We start from the raw sequence: 15,710 nt of genomic DNA on the forward strand, positions 1-15,710 counted from the left end.
GGGGTTTTAGGAGGTGAGGGGCAGTTTTTTAATCCATTAGTTTCTTCTGCCTCAGTTCACCACCCAGAACCAACCCCAAGCCTGCCAGGTGAGGTCGGAAGACATGGGCTGGGTGAAGCAGGACAGCAACCCCCACCCCAGCTCAGCCCTCGTGTCAGGGCTGGGAGGGACGGTGGGCCAGGGCTGCCTGCAGAAATGGCAGCCCCTTCTCCTGCAGGCTCCTCCAACTCGTCTGAAGCATCCTCTTCCTCCTCCAAACTCAGCTGACGTGGCCCCTCAGAGACCTCTACAGTCGGACTTTGTTTTCTGCAGCTAGTAACATCGCAAACGCAGAATCTGGCTTCTCAGCAAGGACTTCAGGCTTGTCGAACTCGACCACCTGAAAGTCAGAGAAAAAGAGCTGAAGTTGGCAGAAAATATCCACTCACCTAGAGTCCAAACCACTGAAGCGCCTGGGGAGGTTATGCCAACAACTTCCTGTACCTTCCCGTTTTCCATGACCAGGACCATGTCGCAGTTGAGCACCGTGTTGAGGCGGTGGGCGATGGTCAATACGGTGCAGCCTTTGAAGGCGTCTTTGATGGTGCTCTGAACAAGGGTGTCGGTCTTGGAGTCCATGGAGGCGGTGGCTTCATCAAGGAGAATGATCTGTTGAGGAAGGCACGTTGTAAAAGTCACCTGAGCAGAAACTGCGGCTGAGGGAAACCCATGGTCTTAGCTCTATTTATTTAAAGAAGAAGAAGAAGGAGGAGGAGGAGAAGGAGAAGAAAAGGAGGAGGAGAGGGAGAGGGAGAAGGAGAAGGAGAAGGAGGAGGAGGGCTGAAAAGTCATGAGCTAAGTGTCCATTTCAAAAGGTTAGAAAAAATAACAGCAAAATAAAAGTCAGTTCACACCACCTCCAACTCCTTCAGAGGGACTGATGGGAAGAATAAGGTGATATATGATTTCCTTCTCTTTTTAAATGGTTTATTCTAATCTTACAAACTAGTAGGAGGCCTTATCGGCTGTGCTAACATGAATCAGCATGAGCTATAATAACTTGTACTTGTTTCCAGTGGCAGCTATAACAAATCAGCACAAACTCAGAGGCTTAAAAACAACACAAAGTGAGCGTCTTGCAGAGCTGGAAGTCAGAAGTCCTAAAGTCAAGCTATTGCCAGGGCTGCATTCCTTTCGCAGGCTCTAGGGAGAAACTGTTCCCTTGCCCGTGCCAGCCGATCCGGGCTGCCGGTGTTCCCTGGCTCGTGCTACCTTCCTGGCATTGCTCTAATGGCTATTTGCACTGGTCACATCGCTTCTTCTCTTTCTGACTCTCCAGGCTCCCTTGTATACAGATCTGCATTCTACTAGGCCCACCCAGGTAGTCTAGGAAAATATCCCTGCCTAGAAATCCTTGACCTTAATCACATGTGCAATGCCCCTTTCTCTCAGGTAAGATGGTATATTCACAGGTTCCGGCTATCAGGACGTGGATACATTGGGTGGGGGGGCACTGTTCTGCCAACCGCAGGGCTGGTTTGCAAGTCAGAGGGCCTGAGCTCAGCTCCAGCTCTGCTTGGCCTTGGTTAAATGACTTAACTTCCCTAAGACTCCCTGTCCTCATCTGTAAAAGGGAGCTGTACTTTCTTCTGAAATGCAAAGACAACACAACATGCAAAGCACTTAGCAGCGTATAGGGCCTCAGCCAGCGCGGAAGGCATGCTGGGGCTGGCTCTCCCTCTTGCCATTAGGATGTCTACACAACACACACGATGGGTTACACTTTGCTCAGGGTTCAGAGAATGGGATTTTAAAGCAAGAGCAACCCGTTCCTTGAAATCAGTAACCAAGGATGACTAAGTCACTAAGAAAAATGAGTATAAATTGTACAATTCTCATTTCTTAGCATTCAGAAGGTGTTCTTTAAGCATCCTGGGTATTGTTTATCAGGCTTCAGGATTGTTCAGGGGCAAGGAAAAAAAAAATGGAGAGGCAGTTTCCTTATACTCAAACCACTTAGGAGGACAGAGAGAATACCTAAGCAAGGCTTCCCAGGGGGAGTCCCAGGGGAGGCAGGTGCTATCGCTGTAAATGGCTGTTATTTTTCAATTTTTACCCCTTACAACTTTTTCTTAAAAGAAAGTGATCGGTTTTTAAATGGCTCAATTGTTCTCTCTTTGCTGGAAGACAAACACGTGGCTCTACCTCCTGGATTGAGGGGCGCTGCAGGAAATATCCAAAATTTGACCAATCCATTTTCCGTGCTGTTTCCTTACTTTTGAATTACGGAGAAGCGCTCGGGCCATACAAAGCAGCTGACGTTCCCCTACTGAGAAGTTTTCTCCATTTTCTGTGACTTCTGCCTGTAATTTTTCCGGGAGTTTCATTATCTATAAAACACAGAAAATGCCACATTTATGCTGATGATCTATAAAATTGTCCTGCGTCGTCTGTATTGATTGCCCCCTTCTCATGCATTCATCAGCTGGCTTTATTTTACTGAGGAAAAGAACATACAAAACAACAATCATTTCTACAACGCAAACAGGCACCAGGGAAAGACCAGGGAGTAGGCGGACATTCATAATTTAAAATCACAGTATGATTCATAGAGCCCCGTAGACACCTTGCCAAAAGAGGACAAATGGTACACATATGGCTCCCGAGAAACACAAACGAAGTGTAAATGGCTTCCAGGGCCCCTATTTCCATGGACAAAATAGACGTGGGATGGGGGAGTGTTCTAGTCATCAAAGAAAGGTAAGACAGTGTCTGATTTATGCGGTCATAGTGACATTGGGACATGCTCACCTTGGTACCAAGTGTTGGTGGAAACAATCCCCTCGGTGTGCAGAGGTGGCCACACTCACTGCTGACCCCAGCTGCAGCTTTTAGAGGACAGGACCCCATCTCCAGAAACTGGCCGTATTTGCCTTTCCTGGAGTGTGCCATGCCCCCTCACCTTCCTGTGGCTTCTCTGTTCCCAGAAGCAAATGAGCCTATTGCCCCATCTGCTCTAGAGTCAGACGCACTTGGGTTCAAGTCTCCCTTCTGCCACTTACTAGTTTATACATGTTTCTTCTCTGAGTCTTCCTTTCTGTACCTCTGAAAATCCGGGTAGGAGTCCCAACCTCTGAGGGTTGTAGTCAGGACAGGACCAAATGAGACAATGCATGCCGAGCTTTTGACTAGACTCTTGGAGACGCCTAATATGTATTATCTATTGTTGCTTTTAAAGATAGAGAGTAAGTAAGGATCACATTCTACTGACATATGTGATGCCAACAAATGAACCTGGCCACATGCTGGCCCAGCGCTTGTCCAATTCAAACATGGGCCAGGTATCTGGGGCCCTGGTGCTGAGAAACAGGTTTATCCTGGACAGCCCCAGAGACCTACTGTGTCTCTCATGAATGTCCTCTCCAGAACCTGCCAGAGCATCTCATCCGAGTGGCTCTCAAAGGGATCCAAGTTGTACCTGCAAAAAAGGAAAGAGCGGGGAGCTGGATTTCTGAGGAAGACAGGATGGGGGGAGCGTGTTTGCTACAGCATGTGGGAGAAGTAAGAGGGAGTGTGTAAGGACCCCCATGCCTCCAAAGCGGTGCTTAGCTGAGGACAGCAGTCCATAAAATAACCAACCTTAGGCCGAGAGAGCAAGAACCCACAGCTCTGTGATGAGGCTGAGATCACCAAGGCAGGAGAGAGAACACTGAGCAAGGCCCTCAGGAAGACACAGTTGGTCCTCATGGCGGCCGTGTGTGGCAGAATGCATTAGGCCTCTGCAAGTTCTTGGTGCAGGTGGACGGGTGGGGGTTCACTCTACCGCTGCATTCACTCTGCCTTCAGAAGCAAGGGGTATAGCTGCAGCCCCCCAGGCCCTTGCGCAGGGTGGCTAGCCCACTGGCAGGGTGTGAGTCTAGCACACAGCCCGCTACTTGATCTGGTGCTCAATGGGAGAAATGTCCCTCTCATCAGAGGGGCAGCCATTGCACTGGATTAAATGAGAAACTGGTTTTCTCCTTGTCCTTCGACATCAGATCTTGAGCCCTGTAGACATTGCAGCCCTACCGTTCTTATACTTGGAACAGTTTCTGTCCACTCCTCGGTGGGAATAAATTGATGCACTTCCCTATGGATGGCTACGTATACAGGGTAACCATTTATTTTATCTCACAAACTGGGTTCCTTTGAGAGTGGCCATTGCTAAACGTGATAAAATGCTGAGACACAAGCATAAACCAGGGCTCTCCCGGGCCAACTGGGATACCTGCTCACCCAACGTATAATCATCTCGCTTATTGGTGATGCAGCTCATAAGATATGGGTGATGTTCAGGGCCTTAGTCCTTGGCTCCCCCCAAGGCTTCACTGAGGAACAGGTACTAAGCAGTGCTCGTGTGCGCCTCAGGATGCTGCTTCCCTCATCCCCACCGTGGACACATCACCAAGTTCCTGGCTGGTCTGATTATACTATCCAAAACATAGGAATGCACGACGATCAAAAACAGCTACCTTACTGTACCTACAAACAGGACAGGATCCTGGGGGATCACAGTCAGCCTGGTTCTGAGGTCTTCCAAACCAATCGTGCAGATATCTACCTCATCAATGAAGATCGTACCGCCGGCGGGCTCCACCAGACGGAACAAGGCCATTCCCAGTGATGACTTTCCTGGGAGCAGGAAAAGCAAGAACAGCAAATCAAACATCAGTTTGCACTTCCATCATATCCAAGTATCTCATCAAGGGAATTCGTCATGCAGTGAAATGGCTCGGTGCAGATGACCATGCAGACGGAAAGGCCTCACTCGGTGGGGGCAATCCGCTGCCCATCCCTGCAGGGGCTGTTAACACACGACTCGTCCTCTGGGCCTCGTTTCACCAGAATGATTCTCATTTAATTAATTCAAAAACCGATGTGTGTTTGTTTCCAACTCCGCACACCCATTCAACCTGAAATCTTAATTTACAGTAAAGAGGATTTGAGGGGGAAAAACCCAGCCAATGCAACACACACACACACACACACACACCACCCTCTGGTGTGGCTGCCAGCACACCCAGTAGAAATGCGAAGAAAACAACCTGAAAAAAGCGCAGGCAGAGCTGGTCCTCACCAGAACCCGTTCTTCCGACGATCCCAACTGTCTGCCCACTTTGAATGACCAAGTTCAGCCCATCAAGAACAAGGGGAGTGTTGTCTCTGTATCTCATCTGATAGTCTCGGAATGTTATCTCCCCACGGCTGGGCCAGTCGTGGGGACAAGTCTCTGCTTTGAGGGGGTGAGTGCTTTCAGGAACACAGGTCTGAAAGGCAGAATGACCAATGACAGGTTAATAACCATTCACTTTTCCATCCATTTAATTCATTCCTTCATTCCCACAGGTCTAGGTAATGGTGTTCATGGTGGTGAGCTAAACCAATAATTCAGTCAAGAACTCACATTCCAGTGGGAACTCGGATGATAAACAAGAAGTGAAATCAGCAATGAAGACAATAAAACAGAGTCTTGTAACAGAATGTAGAATGTGTGTGTAGGTGGAGTAAAAGTAACTTAAGGGTTGAAGAAGGCATCTCTGAGGCTGTGGCATACAATCTGAGACCTGGAATGTTGAAAAGATGCCTGCTATAAGAAGATGTGAGTCCAGAGCCTTCCAGACAGAGTGGGCAGCTAGTGCAAAGGCCCTGAGGAGAGGGGGCAAGCTTGGTCACTTTGAGGAATAGAAAGAAAAATCCTGTGGCTGGAGCTTAGTGAATAGAGAAATGGATAACTATACGGGACAGCTCCTACTGGGACTTGCAGGCCTGGGCAAGTGTCAGCAGTGTGACCTTGAAGCTGTGTGACAAATCCAGACCAAATCTTGGGATTTGCAGAATTCAATCAGATATAATTTCAGTAACTGCAAGAGTCACCATGCTTTTATAAGTAGGAAGATGACAAGAAGGCAGAATGTCAGCTTCAGAGGTCTTTAAAGTGACGTGGAAGAGACATTTTAGTTTCCCAAGAATCCAAGAAATGCAAAGTCTAAGTAAGGAGTAGAGCAACTTGGCTGTGTTATAAGACCAGCCCCTCCTCCGAAGTGATGAGTCTCTGTTAGCGATGAGACCCTCATGTGCCCTGTAGGGTGGCTGACCAGCCCGAATCTGTGATAAGCAACCATAATCAGCTGAGAAAATAATTGTATTCTTAGACAGTGAATATTTTTAATCCCCAGGAGACCTAGATTCATAACAAAAATATTTAGGAGAAGTTTGAGGCACCTGGGTGGCTCAGTGTGTTAAGCATCTGACCCTTGATTTAAGTTTGGGGTCATGAGTTCAAGCCTCACATTGGCCTCCACGGCCAATAAAAAAAATATAGATAGATAGATAAATAGATAGATAGATAGATAGAGATGTATAAAAGAGAAGCAATATTGTAACAGTAGTATTAACTGTTTAAGGAATCTGCATATTTGGTGTTTTAAGTATAATAATATTAGTAACATAAGGGCCTGTGATTCTAATTTAAAATGTATAATTGAATAATTTATTTAAACATGATTTTAAGTTAAGAGTTTACTGTTCATCTACAGCATTGGGATTGTTGTGCAAATTTAAAGCTTACTGTATTTATAAGTGTAATGTATTACATTTATATAACCTCTGGAAGGTTTGTTTGTTAAATCAGATAATCAAGATACTTAAGAAGGGAATGAAATGCACTAAATTTTAAAATACAGTTTAAAACGTTTTAAAGAGTTTAAGTTTGTAAATGGGGCCAAATGCTATTCAGAGTCCCTCAAAAGTGACTGCTTGACTNATTTCTTACCAAAATATACTCTCTGAGCAACTCCACGGAGGTGAATTTGGCCTGGGTCTCTGTCCCTGTTCTCACGCACACTTGGAGCAGTCCGCTCAGCTATTGTAGGGAAGCAAGCAGCTGGGTTAGAGCCCTATCCTCCCTTGGGTTCCACCATCCCACCTTCAGGGGAAGCCCTTATGAAGCACCCCTCCCCAGTCTCGCTCAGGGCCCCACAGAAAGTAGGCCTGCATTCCCAGCCAAGTGCCTAGAAGATACTGGGGTGTTTTGCCTTTAAACATTTCCTCTGCATTTAGAAACAAATGGGTAATGACATTTTCCCTGGCACTCCAGATGGCAAGTACCATCCCACCACAGTATCACTTGATCACTCTTAGTCTGAGCGACAGGGAGCTGCTGTTGAGCAGGAATCTTCCAGGGCCACAGAACTGTGGGTTCTCCACCCCTTCCTGCCATCTGGGGGGGGTCCTGTACCTCCATGCCCTCCCCGCTTTACCCTACCCGCAGCCAAGCAGCAACTGAAATCCAATCGCCACAGATCATCAGAGGAAGAAAGCCATTAAGCCCATCTGTTTGCTTCAGACGTGAGAAAATCTAGGCTCAGAGTGGGGGATGTAGCTTGCTAAGGTTACTCACCTCAGACCAGGATCCCCTAGAAGCCAACCCTGAAATTTGAGTGTAAGCTGTATATTAGGGCAGGTTGAATGATGGTCCCCCGAAAAGATATGTCCACATCCGAATCCCTGAGACCTGTGAATGTTACCTCATTGAAAAAAGGATCCTTGCAAGTGTAACTAAGGATCTTGAGATCGTCCTGGATTACCTGGGTGGACCCTAAATCCAATGACAAGTGTCCTTCCAAGAGACAGAGGAGAAGACACAAAAGAAATGAAGAGGCGAGACAGAGGCAAAGATTGAAATGATGCAGCTACACACCCAGGAATGCCCAGGAATGCCCAGGAATGCCAGGAGCTGCCAGAATCTGGGAGGGACAAGGAATGGATTGTCCTCTAGAGCATTCAGAGGGAACGAGGTCCTGCCTACACCTTTGGAACTTCTGACCTCCAAAACTGGGAGAGAATACATGTCTCTGGTTGTAAGCCACTAGCTTATGGTAATTGGTTACAGCAGCCCTAGGAAACTAATCCAGGAGGTGGACCCCAAAAGTACCCATAGGAGCTGGGAGAAGTGGGGCACAGAAGAGAAGGTAAGTCCTGAGAGGTTCAGTTGTGGGCAACCGAAACTTGATCCCACTGGAGGCTCTGGGATACGGGATACTGCATGAAACACACTTGAGTTGTCCTGAGGAAGCTGAGCTACATCTCCACTGACCCCCTTCCATCATCACTGGGTCACTTCCAGCTGAGGGAACTCCCCACACCTGTAGGCTGCCCTGGGCTTGCACAGAGCACCTTCCTGTAGCAGCAGGATGCCAACCGGCCTGCCCTGGAAGGTTGCTGGGCCAACAGCACCTGCCTCCGTCGCAAGGTGGGCTCGTGGGCTCGAGGCAGGACCAGGTCTTCTTTCTCTAGGTGAGCCATGACTGTGGGCCAGGCACTGCTGGGGGTGGGGGGCTGGGTTTCCAGGGCTGAATGGGATGAACAAAACCCCTGCCCTCATGAGGCTTATGTTCTAGCAGGCTGGCAAGATAAGACATGGGTAATTTCAAGAAATGGTGAGAAGGCCAATAAAACAGGATGACATGAAAGAGTGGCCGGGTTCGGGGTGAGGTTGCCTCACTCAGGGATGTTAAGGAACCGTGAGTGGAGCCATTTACAATAAGAAGTCCACCAGGAAAATTCGGGGTTTGCGTAGCTCTGAGTAGCAGCAAGTGGCCTTGACAGGAAGGAGGCAGTGTGGCCCAAGCAGGTGAATGAGGGGAAGAGCGGTGTAGGTCCAGACCCTTTTCAGGGTTTACTTGCTGCTTCCCCCTTAACACATGCCACTGGCTTTCCATTTCTCTTAGAGCAATGGCTCTTGACCTAGGTGATTATGCCCTTCAGGAGACAGTTAGCCATGTCTAGGGATACTTCTGGTTGTCACAGCCTTGGAGAAGGGAGAGGTTCCACTAGGATTTCCTGGTTAGAGATTAAGGAGGCTAACATCCTACAACACGCAGGATAGCCTCCCACAAAGAGGATCATGCAGCCCAAATGTCCATAGTGCTGCAGTTGAGAACGCTTTCTTAGAATATAAGCAACCCCCTCCCCCCGCCATGGGTGACAAAGCCCTGCAGAGTCTATCCCTGCCAACGCCTCAGACCTTATTTTCTACCAATCTTCTCAAACTACATGACCTTCTGAGTTCCTCAAATGCATTGAGCTCCTGCCTACCCCAACCTTGCCCTGGCCCCTCAGCTGGAAATATCCTGCCTTCCACGTTCTTTGATTCTTCGTCAATCATGTATCAGTTTGGAAGTCACCTCCTGGTAGGGGTATTCTCTGACTATGAGATCTAATGTTGTTCCCCCGCTGACAGTCACATGCCCTGCTTTAGTATCTTCATAACATTTAAACAATTTCCAAAGTCTTCTCCTTGATTTACTTGGGCACTCATTTACTCCATCGCACATTGTATCTCTTTTTATCCCGTAGAGTATAAGCTCCCTGAGGGCAGGGACCTGTCCAGCTTGTTCATTGCTGAATCCACAGCACCTACCCGAGTTCCTGGCTCATGGTCGGTGCTCAGTGGCTATCTGGTCAATGCAAGCCTTGAGAAGGGCTTATACATGTTTTGTTCAATTCAAGGGTATCAGCCCCTCAAGGCTCCGGGGAGCCCTCCACAAGTTTAGAACTCCCCTGTCAGCACAGTGCTCGCCTAGTAAGTGCTCATTCTCCACCATGATGTGATGTGATGTCACTTCACATTCACTTTCTGCTCTGTGGGACTTGACACCTCTAGGGAATCTTGTCTGTTCTCAAGGGAAGCTCTGTCATTTGGATTCTGTGTTCTCCAAAGAGGGCTAATGTTCAACAAAGCCACAAAGCCAGCTAGAGAAGTGTTCCCCTAGAACTCAGTGTGTTCACATTCTCTAGCCTTACAGCAATGTTTGAAAACAATCTCATGGAAAGCTGACGATATCCCCAAAAAGCACCACCTCAGTTGAGGAAAGCTGTTTCACTTGGACCAAGTAAGGGAATCTATTCAACATCATCTGCTTTCTATTTTACTAGGCAACAACAAATAAAAACATCCATCAATGAGGGAAACTGGCTACCCAAGAAAAATTCCTTTTTTCCCCACTGAAGACCTGAGAATATATTTTTGTTCCTTCCCCTTCCCAAAATGCCATTAAAATAATATCAGAGAGATTTTCAAAAAGGAATAGACCTTTAAGGGCAAAGCAGTTGGGAAGAGATACCTTTGAATGAAAGAGTCACAGATTTCTGAAAGCTGGAAAAGGGAAGAAAAGCCTTTTGACAGAATGGAGGCAGAATGTGCTGCAGGGGCGTACAGAGCCTTCTATCTAGCAGAACTCAGACAGGCCCCAGGTGTGAGAAGAAGCCACAGGGAGACTGATTTGATTGGTAGTCTGTCTACAAACCCATCTATTCCCCTCCCCTCATCTTTCTCCCAACCAGAGGTAGCTGGACACTTTATCCCCTAGACAACACACACACACACACGCACCCCAACATTCACACTCAGATGGGTATCAGACCCAGATGACCTTGGTTCACACCCTAACTCTCACACGTGGCAGGTGTGTGATGTTGGACAAGTCTATCTGAGCCTCAGTCCTCTCTTCTATAAAATGCGGACTACGGCAATACCTATCTCATAGGGTTGTTATGGGAATAAATGAATCAATTTACATACAAGACTTACCATAGTGCCCAAAATGGCACGTGTTTCCTGATTATTATTATTCTCTATTACTATTATTTCCCTATTACTGTCTTTTTCGAAAGAAAAAACACCAAAGCAACCAAAATGAGAAGTTAGTATTATTTGTCATGGACATCACGGGTGCCTCTCCAGCATCCTTTTCCTGCTCTCTATTGTGGAGCAGCTGTGTGACTTGAGGGTTGGATGGGGTGTGACTCCATCCTTTGGCCTAAGCCAATCATTCCAATTCTACCCAGGCACTAACTAATTCTGGGATGCCCAAATTAATCCAGGAAGAGTAAAGCTCAGGGCTTTTGCTCAGTGGCTAGGGTAGGACAAGCTTTCTTCCTCTTTCCTTCCTGTTACAGCCCTCAGAGTCTGTCGGTCACCATGGCACAACCATGAAGGAAGTCACCACAGAATAAGGACAAAGCCAGGGGCTCTGATCCAACTATTCCTGAACCCCTATTAACCACCAGGCCTTTTAATGATGTGAGTCAGTAAGTTCTTCATTCTTTGAACCCATTTGAGTTGGATCTTCTATTGCATCCATCCTCCCTGATACGCCCTAAGCCAGAGCCTACAGGCCAAGCCTAACCTTACACGAGGTGTTACCTGGATGATGTAAGACAAAGACAAGCCTTTGGATGAAGCACTAATTGAGGAGAAGCTCAACGTCACCAACAAGGCCACAATGAAGGTGACGATGTTCATGAGGACGTCCATTCTTAGAGCAAACCACCTGAGAGCACAGTTAAAGTATAGCAGGTGGCTGGAGTTTTCATCATTTAGCATCTTAAACCTAAAATTAAAAGATCAGACAAAACAGGAGATCAGGTGTGCTTCCATAGACCTAGGGTTGGGGCTACCGGAAAATTAAGGCAAGGGGAATTTTTAATCAAGGGCTAAGGTACTTACATAGGAATCCCTTACAAAGATGGGAAAAATATCCATACTCTAAAATCCACTGCCTTAGGTATCTTTGATTTGCACATATCCCATTTGACAGTACTGTGCTGAGTGGGTTCTTTCTCTTTCCCAGAACTGGCAACTAGGACTCACAGCTGAGAACAAAAGGTACCCAGTATCCACGCTCTACCATCAAAAGTTCCCTATTTTGGAGTCAGCCACTCCCCACAAAGGCCTTGAGGAATTGATAGTTGGCCCCCTCGATCCATATAAGGGGTGAGCGCTGCTTGAGAAAGAGGTTGCCTTTAGGGAGAATCAATGTTTATGATGGTAAGAGAAGGGAACAAAGGATGCTTGGTTCCCTCTCAAGTCAGAGAAAGAAGATTCGAGGCAATTGCTCATAAAGCTGGGGGTCTCCTCAAGAAGAAAACGCTGCCTTTTTTTTTTTAAAGATTTTTTTAATTTATTCATTTGACAGAGAGAGAGAGACAGCCAGCAAGAGAGGGAACACAAGCGGGGGAAATGGGACAGGAAGAAGCAGGCTCCCAGCAGAGCAGGGAGCCCGATGCGGGGCTCGATCCCAGGACCCCTGGGATCACACCCTGCGCCGAAGGCAGACGCTCAATGGCTGAGCCACCCAGGCCCCCCCTGAAAACGCTGACTTCTTGTACCTCTGCTGTGTATTCACTGAGCCAAAGAGGAGAAGGGCATAAGGCAGAGGGACAGAGTGATGATACAGCCAAGGATGAGGACAAGACCTGCCCCAGGAGTTGCTCATTTCCCGGATGTGTAGAAGGCAGATCCTGCCCATTCCTGCTGTTGCTACAGTTGGGGGTGCAGAGAGGTGACTTTCGGTGCTGCAGTCTTAATACAGTATTCCTCAGCATGAGGCTAAGAGGCCCCGCGTCAGTGGAATGCAGTGTGAAGCTGCCCAGGAGGAGCTCTCGGGAGGACCCAGGCAGGTCTTGCCCATCAACAATGCCCGGCAGAGCTGCTAGGGATTTGGTCCTGTTGGAGCCTCCACCTGGCCACATCACTTCGGCACAATTTTCTGGAATAGCAGAAATGAGCAGCAGGCAGGAGAGAATAGCCCGAGGATGTGTCCTCCCCCACTCCATTCCCCTGCACCAGCCTCGGAGAACCCGGCTCAGAGAAAAAGGAGAGGATGTTTAAAAGAACAGAGCAGGGGCTTCCCAGCGGCACATCTGCCCCCCATCTTGCACAGCTCGTACACACGGCACGGTGTTACGACTGCAAGCCTCTGGGTGTGTTAGGGAGGGAATACAGTGGACCCTTGCACAACACAGGCTGGAACTGCACGGGTGTACCTATACATGGATTTTTTTTCAATAAATACAATGTGGTACCGTAAATGCATTTTCTCTTCCTTATGATTTTCTTAATAACACTTTCTTTAGCTTACTTTATTGTAAGAATACAATATATGATACATAAAATATATGAAATATGTGTTAATTGACTGTTTATGTCATCAGTAAGGCTTCCAAGCAACACTAGGTTACTAGTAATTAAGTTTGGGGGGAGTCAGAAGTTATATGCAAATTTCCAACTGTGTGGGGGATTGATACTCCCTAACCTGCATGGCTCAAGGGTCAACTGTACATTCAAGATTGAAATTTTAATGGAGCTGAACAATTAACCACAAGAGACATCAGGTTCAACTGCCACTGAAGGCTCCCCTGATCTGTTGGGAAAGGGGCTTCATCGGAACGACTGGTAGAAATTATTGGGAAAAAAACGGAAACCTTTCGATGTCTAGACCCCTGAAGAGTGAAGATTCCTCCGCTGGTACAGGCACAAACACCCTTAGGCGTTGCTGTCCCATCCTGTTCCACTCAGAAGACTCTGGGAAGCACCTCTGACCAGCCATGCTGGGGCCTGTAGCGCCTTCCCCCTTCTGTTTCCACCCTAACTTACTTTCCCCAGAGCTTGGTTAAAATACTTTTCCAAACACAGTGGTACTTCTATCCTATAGCCATAAAGCCTAAAAATTCAGCTGACAGCTTAACTGACTTAGAAGTCACGTGTGGTCTTATCGGTGTGGTTGGTTAGACTGCACAGGAGCAAAAGAAACAGATTGGAATTTGACCTGAAGGCTCTGTTTAATCTTGTGGCATTTTTGGCTGGTGACAAAAGCAATACAAGTCAGAAGCCCAAGCCCGCTGGAGAGTCCCAGACAGGAAAGAAAGTATTAAAAGAAGGGGACCCCATCAATCATGTAGGACTCAGCTGCCCCATAGGATTTCCTTGGAAACCTTGGATGAGGACCTGCAGGAAGACAAAGCTTGTATCTGTTTTGTTTGTCATGAGTAAGTCGAAGAATGACTCCATGGACAGGAGCCTTTCTTCATGACCAGGACATGGGAAGGGCCCCTGTGTGATGCAGGACTCTTGACAGATGACATTCATGATACACTAAGAATAGCACAGCCACTGATTGAACTAAAGGCAAGCTGGCATGCCGAATCTACACTGAAATCCTCGGTGGCAAACTGTGGGAAGAGAGAGAGAATTAAACCCAAACTCGGAGTGCGTGTTAGGTTTTTTAAGGTGGGAAAACATGGGGGCGGGGATGCAACACCAATGCGACAGATACTGCCATGGATTCACCAAACGTCATTTTATTTTCCTCCTATGGACACAGCTGGACTCCATTTCCCAGTCTCCTTTGTGTTTGGTGAGCCCATGTGAATGAAGTCTGGCCAATGAGTGTACAGAAAAGAGTATCTTCATTGGAGGTAACCCACAAAAATCTCCCATGAGGTCCTGCACCCATTCCTCACCTTATCTTCCAGTTAGACACACATGATCCTGGAGAAGACCCCCAAGGCCCTCAGGATGGAAAAGCCCCAGGTTGAACAACACGCCTTTCCCCTGCCCTGTGGACCCTCATTAAAATGTGACTCGAAGAAGAGTAAACATATACTGTGTGAAGCCTGTAAAATTTGGAAGTCTTTGCTACCACAGTGAGCCTACATGGTTGATACAATTTATACCTTATTTTAGAAGTTTGGAGCTGGAAGACTCCAGAGAAATTTACTCATCTAGGACCCACATTTTAAAAAGAAGAAAAGTGCTGTATCCATCAAGTAAAATATAATATGGCCTTTAAAATTTCTTTTTATGAGAAATATAACATTTTAAAAATGCCATTTAAAAATAAAATGAGACAAACATGATTATGAGTTCTTAAGAAATAGAAAAAATGAAAGACTGGAAGGAAATACGTGAACATACTAATGGGATTTGGGTTGGGGACCTATGGGTGATTTTTTTCCTTCTTTTTGCTTTCTCCTACTTTCCTGAATTGGACACATTTTGCTTCTAGTGCAAAAAATAAAACGTAAATTCACATACTGAGGTTATCATTGAATGAGCTCCGCACTCTTGGGGCCCCAGATACTAAGGAGAAAAGCCTCGTGCCTTAGGCTGCTCCTTCTTGATTCTGCCAGCAATTCACCTACTGTGAGTCCCCAGCATCCCAGACTTCCCTTCTCAGAGCCAGAGAAGCCATCTATTCCTGTGACCTCCCATTCAGGGTCAGGTATAAAGTGGGGAGCCCTGGACCAGGGGCCCAGCACTGGACTCACTTGCTAATGCAGTCCTCCTTCTTGTCATAGGCGTGGATGATGCCCAGGCCCTGCACGGTTGAAGTGATGTGGGAGAACCAGGGAGATCGGCTGATGTTCTCCACCTTCTTGAGCTCCTGGACTCCTCTATGGAAAATGCTGTGGGGCAATCAAGAGGGCCACAAAGTGGGGTCTCTGAGGGCTCGCTCTTCACACACACAGGTCTGACTATGCACTCAAGACAAAGTTTAAGTCAGATGGGTGCCATATAACTAGGGAGAAGGGGTTGTCCCACCACTCTCCTCTAGGACAGGCCATCTTGGTTGTAGGACAGATGGGATCTCAGAAATGTGTCTCCAACATGAATAGACATTTTTCCAAAGAAGACATCCAGATGGCTCACAGACACACGGAAAGATGCTCAGCATCACTCATCACCCGGGAAATATCAATCAAAACCACAAGGAGATATCACCACCCCTGTCAGAATGGCTAAAATTAACAACATTTTTTTTTTTTTTTTTTTTTTTTTTTTTTTTTTTTTTTTTTTTTTTTTTTTTTTTTTTTTTTTTTTAACCTAATGGACCAAAAAAAAAAAAAAA

The 15,710-nt window shown here is 46.9% G+C and overlaps 1 protein-coding gene across 1 annotated transcript in view; it reads right to left on the minus strand.

Annotated features, from left to right (window-relative positions):
• Positions 1–211: 211 nt before the first annotated feature.
• The window catches only part of ABCC12 (ATP binding cassette subfamily C member 12), a 77,755-nt gene continuing 62,256 nt past the window's right edge, over positions 212–15,710 (minus strand). The window contains exons 24-29 of the mRNA XM_034639357.1: positions 5,096–5,285; positions 4,491–4,650; positions 3,379–3,457; positions 2,256–2,369; positions 484–648; positions 212–379 (exon numbers count right to left, since the gene is read on the minus strand). Of these exons, the coding sequence (XP_034495248.1) occupies positions 287–379; positions 484–648; positions 2,256–2,369; positions 3,379–3,457; positions 4,491–4,650; positions 5,096–5,285 (801 nt within the window). The 3' untranslated portion in view covers positions 212–286. The remainder of the gene's footprint in view (positions 380–483; positions 649–2,255; positions 2,370–3,378; positions 3,458–4,490; positions 4,651–5,095; positions 5,286–15,710) is intronic.

The sequence above is a fragment of the Ailuropoda melanoleuca genome, chromosome 12 (genome assembly GCF_002007445.2).
Source record: "Ailuropoda melanoleuca isolate Jingjing chromosome 12, ASM200744v2, whole genome shotgun sequence".
Taxonomy (NCBI): domain Eukaryota; kingdom Metazoa; phylum Chordata; class Mammalia; order Carnivora; family Ursidae; genus Ailuropoda; species Ailuropoda melanoleuca.